General features: G+C 37.9%; 1 protein-coding gene and 1 long non-coding RNA gene across 2 annotated transcripts in view; both read left to right on the top strand.

Annotated features, from left to right (window-relative positions):
- Positions 1 to 13,220, top strand: part of IMPG1 (interphotoreceptor matrix proteoglycan 1) — a 55,975-nt gene that overhangs the window by 33,545 nt on the left and 9,210 nt on the right. The window contains exons 13-14 of the mRNA XM_064412478.1: positions 10,985 to 11,550; positions 12,330 to 12,549. Of these exons, the coding sequence (XP_064268548.1) occupies positions 10,985 to 11,550; positions 12,330 to 12,549 (786 nt within the window). The remainder of the gene's footprint in view (positions 1 to 10,984; positions 11,551 to 12,329; positions 12,550 to 13,220) is intronic.
- Positions 7 to 4,370, top strand: LOC135296291 (uncharacterized). The gene is made up of 3 exons (XR_010358351.1): positions 7 to 222; positions 320 to 411; positions 4,277 to 4,370. It is a non-coding gene; the product is annotated as an uncharacterized LOC135296291 (long non-coding RNA).

The raw sequence follows: 13,220 nt of genomic DNA, 5'->3' as shown, positions 1-13,220 counted from the left end.
TTGCATATTTGTGGATTTTTTCTGCCTCTGGTCCAACCTCAGCTGCCTAAGCACTGTCTTTGCTTAGCACAGTTTTCTGTTTAGCATAACCAGCCTTGTCACAGAAAAGAAAACCCCATTGTTTCTTGCAAGAACCTCTCCAGATGTTCCCAGGATTGGAATCCACCCATTCGTTGTGCCAGGAATGCTTACCATTTTTTTTCACATCGATGGATATAGAGGGTAAGAGCTCTTGTGTTCCCTTGAATATTTTTATGTTTTCCTTATGTCTTCTTGGATCATAAACTGACAGGATTTTCTTGACATTTTTCCCCATCAGCTTCTCTCTGTGCCCTTCTACTTGTCTCCTGCTGCTTCAGATGTGCAGAGTGTTTTTTGTGAAGGTTGCCTGACGTTTGGAGAAGTGAACAGGTGGGTCTAGCAATGTCATTTTCTCAAGCAACTTATGCAATATTCAGCAGTCTGAAAGTTTTCTATAAATTGACAATGAGGGTGAATAGAAGAGTTCCAGCAGGCCCATATGAGGATATGTTGGATCGAAGGAAACATTTTGATCAGTTAGCACTGCCTACTCAGAGTATTCCTAAGGAATCCTAAACATATTAAAATAACTTATTAGCATCTGGTCAGAATTTAATGACAGCATTCTGCCCAGTTGTCTCTGTGCTGGAATAGAACAAAATCTACATCACGTCTTCAAAACACACTTAGAAATGCTGAAATGAAATGACTAATCCAAGCAAAAAAGTTTGAGAGAAAGTGAGCACTATCTATTTTTCCAATTTAACACATGACTTGTTTAAATTATTAAGCTATCCAACCACTTCTGTTTTACTTTAAGGCTAAGCTTGTCTTCCTTCAATTATTTCTTATTCATGACCCCCCAAATATACAACACAAATGAACCAAAACAAGTGATCACTTTCTTTAAACTCAATTGGTAATTCCAAAGACTCATTAAAATGACTGTGTGAAGTACTGAAAACAATTTATATTGCTGCTAAGAAAATTTGCTTATCTAGATGCAACTCTCCTTACATAATGAAAAAATGTAGAATAATGTATCATAATGAAAAAATGTTGTGCACCTATGAAAATAGCAGGAAGATAGACCTCAGTGCTCCACCACTTGTTCAGTCACACTTTGTAGTCAAGCCTACAAACCACCCATAATTCTTCCTCTTTGTTGCAGTGCATGAAGCAGCTCTCCCTCCAGGAGGGATATATATGTGCTGCTGCATGTGGTTTAATTCCACTTTGTTCCAGAAAATTAATTTTCTTTAGAACTAAAGGGCTAAAAACTTGAGGCAGTTTACAGTTTTTAGACATGACTGCAATAATTCTAATTGTCTAATAAAGGAAAATATAAAAGGTGGAAATAAGTTCAGAATTTGAAGGGCCAGTATCACAGATAATTTTAAATGTGTATTTTAAATATATTATTGTCCTGAATAAAATTAATTTAAAACCCCTGGTCTTTGCAGCAGTATAATCAGAAAGATATTTTAAAACAAATAATACAGACTTCTGTGCTGAGAGTGCAAAGTTAACATTTGTCATGTCAAAAATGAATGAAACTAATGAAGTTTACGTGTCATGTAGTCCAGTTGGAACAAATATTAGGCAAAATGGCACTGCTGAGACTAACATGCCCTAAATAATACATTTTACTCACTTATTAAAAATCCTTGGTCTTGCTAGAAATGCTGGGTTTGGGGAAAAAAAAAAAAGTGTTATGATCAAATGGTACTAAAACTTTGACTTTCTAAATTATTAATCTCCTCTCTTTGGAGAATTCAATGTTCTCCAGCATAGAAGAGTCCACACTTGACCTCAGACTGGAAATTTTTTTAGTCTGTTCCTTGTTAGAGAAAAAACTCATGCCCCCTGCATTGGACTGTTACAAACAAGTTGTAACTCAGGGCTGTGAGTCATCTCTGCTCAATCATCTGCTCCATATCTCAATGGAATTTTGTATCTCTGTCTATAGACAGGGCTTGGCCTTCCAGCTTTGATCTCCTCAGCCATCTTGAGATGCCTTACATAGATAGCACTGCTGCTAATATCAATTTAAGCTGCTAGTTAGTCAGTGTGGAAAACACTAGTGTTTAAAACTAACAAACAAAAATACATTAAAGTCTTAAATGGAGACATATTTGCAATAATGTTTGCATTAAATTTAATGTGATTCATGTTTATGAATATTTACAGCTTAAACTCCTGTCAGGGGTGTCATAGATGTCTTGGTTTTTATTGCAATGTGCAAGTAATTTCTGACTTTTAGTTGAAGATAACATGCAATTTTTCTCCCAGAGGTCCTTAACATTTCTTTCTCAATTAAACTTTCTATGAAGTTCTATAGAGAAAAAAACTAAACTCAATTTCAGGCGATGACATCCAGGTGTAAATTAGAAGGACACAGAAATTTCACTTTCATTCTGTAGAGTGGTAAGATCATTACATGCATCAGTAAGAACATGATTAAACCAAGCCTGGATGCCAAATATTTCATTTCTTCTTCTTTTTACTGTATTTACATGTTTGGCCTGCTCTTTCATTCTTCGCCAGTTGGTAGACTTTTTAAAATTAAATTATTGTAGTATACAATATTTGTAGAATAGTGGTGCCAATAACAGAGTTTTACAGTCAAAATTTTATACAGGGTCACACATTCCTTAATAACCATCTTTATTGCCCTGCAGTTTGGAATAATGGGCTTTCAAGCAGAGTTGTTTCAGGGAATTGCTGGCACAGAAAAGCCTGCTGGGGTTGACTGAAAAAAACAGAAAATATTATTCAAGAATGGCATCTTCATAGCTGAGGATTTCAGTTCCTAAGGTCCATCTTCCCATAACAATTGCCACAGTTTTAATTTATCTTTCCAGAGATTGAAAGGAATGAAGTTAGGAAAATATTTTAGCACATTTCAGTCCTTTCTCCTAAATATAGCCTACAGCAGTGGCTGAAGCCCTGGTTAAACTTGTCTTAAATAATTAAAATAAGCTCGAAGTTCCATTCTCATCCCTATTCTATACCATCTATATCTACACCTAGCTATCCCTGTATCTTCTTCACCATTTCAGAATCAGACACTGACACTCCAAAGTGAAACAATAAAAATCAAAATTATGCTAAATAAATCTTGAAGAACTTCACAATATGCCTACAGGATACTGCAAAGCTTGAATAATAATAGTAATAATAAAACAAAAAGTGTGGCCTGAGGAAAATGCCTGCCTGAAAGCATCAAGGCAGATGATTTCAATGGTGATATGTGGCAGGGGAGAAGAGAATAAAGTCAGCATCAGCTGCAGTTACAAAAAATAATGATTTCTTTTTCTTTTTCCCCTGCTGGTTAAAAGGAGGCTTTGACCTCTCATGAACAATTCCTTTAAAAACTATGGCAAGAAGGTTAGTGTTAGTAATAGTTAGTAGTTCTTCCTTGGGGAGTGAAGAGAGTATTTTATGGACAGCTCGCTAGTTATTTTTTTTCCTATTGCTAGCTTCCCAATGTACCTGTAAGTTCTATGAGCAGCTAGAGTAGCAATGTTTCATCTTGGTATTGTCATTGCTACTCAACAGCAATTGGAAAAGTTAAATGAAACTCATGTACCTTAATCCAGTCATTTTATGTGAGAACAGTCCCTAATATTAATTTAACTGTCATTTTTTGAGAAACTAGCTTGTGGCATAAGACTTCTGCACCCCAGTGTTACGTGAAGGTCTCTTGAGGGGTTGCACACAAACCTGAGGCCAATGGCTGTAGGGACAATTGTACTGCACTGTGGGTTTAACATTCAGCATCCTGCCTGGCCCCTGACAGAGTGCTCTGGCTGGTCTGGGCTGCTCAGGTCCACAATCCAAGCACGATGGGCACATTTAACAAGCCAAGCCTGTACTAAGGCATCTGGCCCAAAGTCCTTTTCAATATCAGTAAGATTGAAATGTATTCCTACAATGAAATATAAAGCAAGAAGTATCTTGCCTCTTAAATAATTCCTTCTATCTCTCTCTAACAGAGTCACATTATCCATTTCAAAACTTTGAGAAAAATCAGACTGCCTACATCCAAGGCACAATTTAGAAGACCAAAACTCCTCATTCTGTAACTTTCATTCTATGAACTATTTTCTCATACATAGTAAAAGGAGGGGGAAAAGTATGTTCAGTGTTTTCATTTTTCTTGGCAAGTCTTAAAGTGCTCATCTGATGATGAAATTTTAATAGAATCACTGGTTTTAACTTGCTAATTTCATGTTTTTCTTTTCTGTTTTAGGTCCTTGGTCAACACATTGCTTGAAATGTATCATGTAAATTCTATTTTGTTTTTTGTTTTTACCATTTTGTAAACTAATAAACTTTGATACCACAAAACTGCCTGATGGTCCCATCCTCTACAAAAATTTGCTCTGATTTTTTCCTGTTGCACAGTTGAAAAAAATAGAGAAAATGGGCAGGAATTTGGAGAGCACTTTACGTTCTGAAGGATAAGCATTGTTACTTGTCAGATTTTGTTTTCAAACATTCCAAAATAAAATAAATCAAAAGGAGTATTCCAGGTTCTCCATTTGGGGTGCCCTAAAACTCTTATAGTGTCATGCAGCAGTGTTTGCAACATTTAGGTGAATGTCTCTATTTTTCCAGGTGTTTGTAAAGACTCAGGCTGTTTTCACATAGATCTCATTATTTTAAATTCATGAAAGGAATTTTTCAAATTTAATTGAGAACATTCAACAATGGGAATAAGAGATATTAAATCTTCCTGAAGCTATTGTTTTAAGCAAGAGTTTTCTTATTTGTCTTTGATTCTGTTCCTTTGTAGAAGTGCATTTCTTTTTGCAAATTCACTGCTGCTTGGGTTTCCTTCCAAGATTAGCATGGTACCTTTCTTGTTTAATATATATTTTAATATATTACTATGGTAGCAAATAGTGCAGAACTTCAATGTAAAATATCTTACAATACAAAACAACCATGGTATCCCTGGTATTTTTGACATGTTTTTATATAAATGTACTTACAAATCCCCTTACTTCACAAGAGCATTTTAATCTTGGTTGCATAATTTTTTAGGAAGGACTTTACTCAGAAAACTGACTTTCAGAGTGGTTGAGCACTAGTATGTAATTTTATCTGGCAATCTCAATAGCAGAAGAGGTAAACAGTTCTGTAAATGGTGAAAGTGTCTTGTCACATTATGGAAATAACCTACCACTGACCTGCTATCCATACAAGGTATCTGATTATGCACCTCACCTTTCTGTATATTCTTATATTCTACTCAGAATGTTGGGTATGCTTTAAACACCAGCTATTCCTGTATTTTTTAAATTATATCTGTGTTTCTGAAATGCTTAATCCTCTAAAACTGCTGAAACATGAGAATGCCAAAGACAGTTTTTAAGGTTCAACATCAGGTTTCTCAGCATATGAATTTGACACAGGTCTATAAAGTAAGATTGCTCAGTTAATAGTTACCTGCTTTATCTCCAGCTGTTGTACTTAAATTATTAACTTGAAGTCAAATATTTTTTTTAAAAGTATTACATGTATTGATTTCATTGTTTCAAAACTTTAGAGTCTTTTTCAGAAAACTTTTAATTGAAGTAACAGGAGTTCTTTATGAAACAGCAAATGGCAAGCTGAATGACTATCTTCAGCCACGCTATGGCCAATGCATGTGAAAACAGTAATAAAAGACAGAATGAATTTTTAATCCAACTAGAAACTGATATTTCAGAGGGCTTTTACAGGTACAGTGACCAAATAGGGAATTGTTAAAGGCAGATGTGACTCCCTTCTGCAACAGACTGACTTCCATAAAGTCTAGGGGAGCTTCCATTTCCCAAGAACAGATGGATCAATAAAAATACTGATCCTCCAGCATTACATAAAGAGAATTCTTCACCTGTACTGAAAATTTTGAGTGAGTTGAGTAAGACTGGCTGATTTGCACCAATGAAATGTTTATGGACAGTCAGACTTAGTGAGCTGCATCATTCTGCTGCTCTCAGGCAGACTTGGCTACTGTGAGGGAAAAGGTGCAGAGCAATAAAAGCAGGCAGGGCTTGGCTTTTTTTTAATGGTTTGCTCTTAATCTTTATGCATTGGAACAAGTGAAGAGTTCTTTGCTTTTTATTTCCTCATTCATTGCAGAAGTAAATAATACTACTGACCTCCCAAAAAGAGTTCATGGTAAAGATCCCAGTGAGATGACAGCAATGTCATAGAACATCCCAAATCAAGCATACAGTCCGTGGCCCTTCACAAATTACTTAGCTAAGCAGGAAAGTCAGTAAGACAGGGTTGTCTGGTACTGAACAGAAGGTTGGCCTTGATATCCATGTGGAGATAGCTTTGGTTACCCAATACCCTGAATTCTGTAGCAGTTTAGATTTTCAGGTCTTAGATTTCACAAATTTTATCTTACTCCTTAAGTTTTCAGAGTCAGGCAGAAGTGAATAGTCCTGAGAATAATGAGAGATTACCATTACTAAGCAGTATTTTATTAAGATAGAAAATATCTTTATTAAGGCAGAAAATACTCTTCTTGCGACATCATGTGAGAATGACATTTATCTTGGAGGCTGAGAACGTTGATAATAAAGCACAGCTGCAAGGTATGGAAATTTTCAAAATAAGATGAAGGCTTCTGTAAGTCACACAGAACACCACAGTAGTGGAGTGAGTAGCAGAGCTAGAGCTGTGCTCTCAGGCTGTCCTGTGAAAAGTTAGACTAGACAAAGACTCCAATGTGAATGCTAAGGAAAAAGATTAATAGAGAAAAGAGTTTTTAGGACTGGAAGATGGAGGGCAGAGGGTGAACTCAGGTTCTCTGGAGTCAGTGGGAAAAGAGTTCTATGGATTTAGTGGATACTGAACCTCATTTCTGGAGGGTCCAAACAGACAGACAGAATGACAGTCTTAGATCATTGGGACTCTTTTGGTTTGGCTTTGCAGTTAGAAAGATGAATGTAATCAGTAATCATGTGTTGGGAGACACTCATTGTGACACATTAGGTTAATGATCCTCTTCTCTTAATTCTCTTAATCCTCATATTACTTGTGCACTAGTTAAAAATTAAAGGCCTCAAACATAAATTCAGCAGTTTGTCTGTACGCAGCAGTCCTGTGTCCAGGGATTTAGTGACATTTCAGGCACCAACAAAATATGTAAATTTGAATGCAGTTACCTTCTGTATCCATCTGGTATTGGCATCAGCAGAGTGCACACAAGGTGATTCTTACTCTGTATTATGAACCAATCTCTTAACTGCACACTTTTCCCTTCTTTGGTTATTTATTTCAGCCAGCAAGTATGCAGATATATACATAGATATTGTAGCACTGTAACTTTCATACGCAGAACATGTGTAGAATACCCACTAGTGGACTTGGAAAGTATGTCAGTGCTTATTATGCTCATGAATGAAAGGAAATGCCAGGACCTCTTAAAGTATAACATTCTGGGTCTGCTCATTAATGCTAACCCACTAGGAAAATGTCTCATGACAATTTGACCTTTCCCTAACAATTACTCCTTATTCATGGTCAATTAGAAGGGTTTCCCTCATTTAAAAAAATATGAGGACCAACTAATCAGATACGTAAAATAAAGTTGCTGAAATGGCAGTTGATTTTTTTTTGATAAGTCAAATCTATGTATTTCGTTCCCTCAGCAGGGGATAAATGCCTACATGGACAACTCCTTTTACAAAGATTTAATATAGCATGGGCACAGGAAATTGCCTCTTAATTTAGTGTTTTCACACTTTTGCCAATGGGTGTTTAATTTTCATTATAATGCTCTCGGTACAATACTGTCCGGCCTTGGCTATTCAGAACAAAAAAATGTCTGGAGAGTTCAGTGAACAACTTTGTGGGAGGATAAGAGGTGGCTGAAAATGGAGTTGCAGTTTTTATTGCAGACATCAGCTTTTAATTCCATTGTATTGTTTAACCTTCAGTGTGGTTACTCTGGGAGTATATTTGATTTCATTGACTTATTTTGTGCCCTCTGTGGATTCCTTACACCTGAATGATAGTTCTATAAACTAAACTTTATGCTGAAATGAAATATGCTGAGATTGAGTGTCTAAATCTTCCGAGTTTGTACTTATAGAGGTTTCATAACATAATTGTCTTCTGATGTGAAAATCTCATCTACAAAGCAAATTGGTGAAGTTTTTACAAATAATTCCTTTGTGATGAACAACGTAAGTGTATTTTGTGTTCTGTTGCAAAATTTTATACATATTTTTATCTGCATATGGATTCACAGATTCATAGAATAAGCTTGATTGGGAGGGACCTTTAAAGGCCATCTAGTTTAACCCCTTTACAATAAACAGGAACATCTTCAGCTAGATTAGGTTGCTCAGAGTCCCATTCAATCTGACCTTCAACATTTCCAGAGATGCAGCATCCACTGCCTCTCTGGGCAACATGTTGCAGTGTTTCACCAATCTCATAATAAAAAAAAGTGTCTTCTTTACATCTAGCCTGAAAATCAATATATATTGATGTTATATATAAACCCAACATTTTAAATGCAAAGGGTTGGGATTTTGTTTTTCATTTTACTGGCTAGCAGGTCAAGGGAGGTGAATCAGTTCTGAGCTCCACTCTTGTCACAACGCACCTGGAGTAGTTCAGCTCTGGCTCCCCTCCTCAACACAAAAAGGACCAGGGAGTCTAGAGGAGGGCCATGAAGATGGTCAGAGGGCAGAAGCCCCTCTCCTATGGACTTAGGCTGAGAGAGCTGGGCTTTTTGAGTCTAGAGAAGAGAAAGCTCTGGGGAAAGCCCTACTGTACATTCCAGTACCTAAAGGAGGTGTACAAGAAAGTTGGACAGGGATCTTTTACAAAATCGTGTAGAGACAGGACAAGGGAGAATGGCTTTAAACAGAAAGTATGTAGATTTAGGTTAGATATTAGGAAGAAATTCTTTACTGTGAGGGTGATGAGGCACTGGAACAGGTTACCCAGGCAAGTTTGAATGCCCCATCCCTAGAAGTTCAAGACCAGGACAGATGTAGCCTTGAGCAAGCTGGTGTAGTGGAAGGTGTCCCTCCCCATGACAGGGGGGTTGGATTAGATAATGTTTAGTTCCTTTCCAACCCAGACCATTCTTTGATTCTATGAAATGTCTTCGTCTTCTCTGTTTCATCCATAGTTCCTAACTTCTTAGGATTTAATTTTATTGAAGCCTTGTGTAGGCAGAGGAAAACCTTGGAAAAACCAGCTGCAAATCAATGTACTGCTGATTTCAACCTGTCACTTGAGTAGGCAAGTCTTGCAGCAGTAATACGACACCTGTTAGACAAAGAACACGTCCCTGGGTTTGGGACTGGTGCTGTGCCACAGTAGGTGCCCAGCAGCCCTTGATGTGAGCCCATTTACTAACAACACAAACTGTTGGGTCACTTGCTGTCTGTCTCTTTCAGCTGGAGACACAGTGATTGCTGAGAACTGGCAGTTTATGAAAACAGGTGATACATGCTCAGAGATCACCTTGGTATGCCCTCAAGGCCTTTTAAGTTACTTTGCTTGTAATAAGAGGATGCCAGAAGACCATTATAATCTATGTATAGACATATGTATATATATACACAGCTATATGCCAGGCATGCAATATATATATGGCTGTGTATTTCTGCTTCAAATTTGCTGCAATTTCAAAGCCAGTGTATCTTTCTTCTGTAGTTATCTTTCTAAAATATAATCTGCCTAACAAATGCCATCACAATGGTGTGTGCTCCAGTGTGTGCTCTCGTGCTGAGAGATGTCTGTGGAGCTGCAGGCTCATCCCATCAGTAGATCATCCTGCATTAATGCCTCAGGCACTAATGCTAGCAAAGCTGTTCTGAGTTCTCTTAACTGATAAGTGACTCTCACTCCTTATCAGCATAACAAGTAATAGCAAGAGCTTTGTAAACAGAGAACATCACTAGGCTTTGCTTTTGTAATCTGTCCATATCCTTAATCATACAGGAAACAGGAGGACGTGGCAAGAGAAGAGCATCTGAAGCTTTTGTTGAAATGAGGTGGCAGGACAATTGCCACCTCATTCAGTCAAGGAAATTTCCAATGCAAAACTTTGCTCTCCTCTCATATTTTCAATGGCCACTGGGAGGAAATTAGGGTATAGGGAAAGGAAGAGAGAAAAATTTATTTCCTTACTGCTGATAAGTGATTTTGCCTGAAGGGTGCTGCTAAAAGTTCCACGTGAAGAATTCTATATCACTGGAAAAGGACAAAGGCACCAGTTTGGGCAGGTGGCTTGGTGGAGGACGTCATTTATTGTGAAGTCATTGTTGCCAGGTAGCTGCAAGCCAGATTCAGAGAGTCACTGACACTTTAGATCTGGATTTCAGGTACAGTTATCACATATCCTAGATCCATGCCAAGCCCCAATGGGAATATCATAAAAATTCTGCTTCAGGTGTAATAAGGTTTCTTAAGGTTTGAATATTTTTGCTTCTTAAAGTTTGAATATTTTTTCATTGCTGCTGTTGTCTTTTGGGTAAATTGACACAGTTTGCATCTAGAAGGGCTGCATTGTTTTTGTAATCACATTTTATGATTACTGCCAAATAATAGCTTTAACTTTTCACAGAAGGAATCAGAATTACTCTGGCATGCAAGTGTTTCGAGCAGAGAGCTCAAAGCTCCAATCTTCCCTTTCAGACAATGTAAACTGACAGTGCAATTATGTACCTTCAGAACAAGAATGTGCTGTAGAGTTCAGGAAAGACTTGCCAAGCATAACTATTAAACACAGAACCTGCAGAAATCCCATCACTCAAACAGGTGTATGAGGTATTTTGTTCCAGTAGACTTTCTTGGTGTTGGCATTAACATTTTCATATTTAGATAAAGTTAAATTTATTGTTAAAAATGTTTCAGCGGGATTTTCCATGCTTGATGCTTTTTATGCTTGCTTTTAAGCATAGCTAATTTGGTTTTATCATGTTTTCTGCAGCAGTTAAGATCATGGAAGAACCAGAATCATCAGGTGATGACATTTTTGTTACAGCCAGCACTTATGAAGGGTTGCCTTTCTTTACTGGTCCAAGTGATGTCTCTACCGCGCAGCCTGGAGCTGTCAGTACAGATGTGCTGCCATCAGTAGCACCGCTGCCTGCAGCCACCAGCCCATCCTACAGCCCCTCTGAGATCATCGAGCAGTCCCTTGAGTTACCAGGCTCCTCAGCTCCAGCCCCTGAGGTCGTTCCTGCAGATGTCACCGGGATGGGCGTGCAGGACATCGCTGCCGAGCTGGATCAGGTGGGCGCGGCGAGCACGGCCGCGCTGGACGAGGGGGAGCAGGGCAGCGGCTACATCCCCGTGCTGACCACAGAGCCTGCAGAAACCACCCCAGCGCCCGTGCTCAAGTATGTGACTACCAGCTCCATGACCACTGCAGCCAAAGGCAAAGAGCTCGTGGTTTTCTTCAGCCTGAGGGTAACCAACATGCACTTCTCTGATGACCTCTTCAACAGGAGCTCGACAGAGTACAAAGCGCTGGAGCAACAGTTCATGCAGCTGGTGGGTGAAAATCAGCTTGAACGGCATGTGGGGTAGCTGGGTGCAGTTTAAAGGAATACACTGAAGTGCACAGTATTTTAACAATACTAAACCCTACTAGAGTTCAGTCTGATAAGCTGTATTTTAAAGGATCCATAAGCCTGGGATGCACTTAGAGTCTGAAGACAGAGCTTATGAAGTCAGTGATGAAAGATTTTACTTGATCAAGAGAACACAGATATATGCCTAGTATGTAATTTATTTGGCTTTTTCTTAGATCCACGTCAACAGTATAGCAGTGCTGATTATATCTGAGACTTGTGTCTGCTTGCTGCATTTAAAAATAGGCTTTTAAAAATATATCATAGCATAGACTGTGATTAGATATGGATTTTTTCTGTTGGTACAATAGGGCACAGGTCAGCTCAGCTATAACATGCCTATTATACTATGCCCTAACCTGCCTGGATTGAATGTTTGAAAATAATTAAAGTTGGCTTTTGAGTGAGGTAATTTTTTTCTCTTCCAGATGAATAAACTTCCCAGCTGCTATGCATTTCATTACAGGGGAAATTGCTGCCCATCCATCTCAATACATTATTGAGAAAAGAGCAGAAATCCAGAAGAAGATACTGCTAAACAGAAAAGTTAATTTGTTCATGGAGCTTAACAATTGTATTAAACTCAGGGAAATAAATCTGTGATGTGTGTACTTGATAATGAAAATTGAGTATAAGAGAAATTAATAGCAGGTAGATACTGACAATAAGTTAAAATAAAGGCAAATTTCTGTTTTGCAGTTACTTCCATACCTTCAGTCCAACCTCACAGGTTTTAAGCACTTGGAAATTCTCAACTTCAGGAACGGAAGTGTGATTGTGAACAGCAAAATGAAATTTGCCAAGACAGTGCCATACAATATTACAGAAGCAGTACACTGTGTTTTGGAGGATTTCTGTGATGCTGCAGCCCAGCACCTCAATTTGGAGATTGACAGCTATTCCCTGGATATTGAGCCAGGTAAGATTGCATTACTAATGTATGTGCTAAGTCAAAACTAATCAATCTTTTTTCAGACTGTTACAGCTTCAGAAGTATGACTGTCTTGGAAACAACCACATTAGCAATATACTCCCAGTGATAGGGGGTAATAAGACAAAAAAAAAGATGTTGCAAATTCTCTGCAGATGTATTTTCATGCTGTAATGAAAATCTGGGTGGAGCTGTCGGGCTGTGCATGTTCACCAGCTGCTTTTCAGAGACAAATAGAGTGATCTCTAGAATAAGTACTGGGTGAAGACAGATATAAGAAATGCTCATGTGCAGTTTGCAGGTCTTCCACTGGAGAATGGAAACATAATTTCTGATGATTATTGCAATGTTGTAAGCAAACCATGGTTTAGAGCATCATTAGATCTTTTTTTAAAGGGATACAGCATTCAAAACAAAAGGAGACAAGGTGTAGGAATAATTGGATTCTACAGACACTCAGTAATTGGGCATGATTTTATGTAGTACTCCGTAGATTTGTAATTCTAGAATCCCTCTGGATTTATATCTTTCAAATAAGTTTATAGTCTTTGCTAAACAGTAGAAACTCAGTAACTACATATCTGGACACTATTCTTATGTCCAAAACTTAGTGTTTTCAAAAACTACACTATTTTATAATATTGAAGCCTGAATCTATT

This window comes from Passer domesticus, chromosome 3 (genome assembly GCF_036417665.1).
Source record: "Passer domesticus isolate bPasDom1 chromosome 3, bPasDom1.hap1, whole genome shotgun sequence".
NCBI classification, from domain to species: Eukaryota; Metazoa; Chordata; class Aves; order Passeriformes; family Passeridae; genus Passer; species Passer domesticus.
This window is presented reverse-complemented; position numbering and strand designations above follow the sequence as displayed.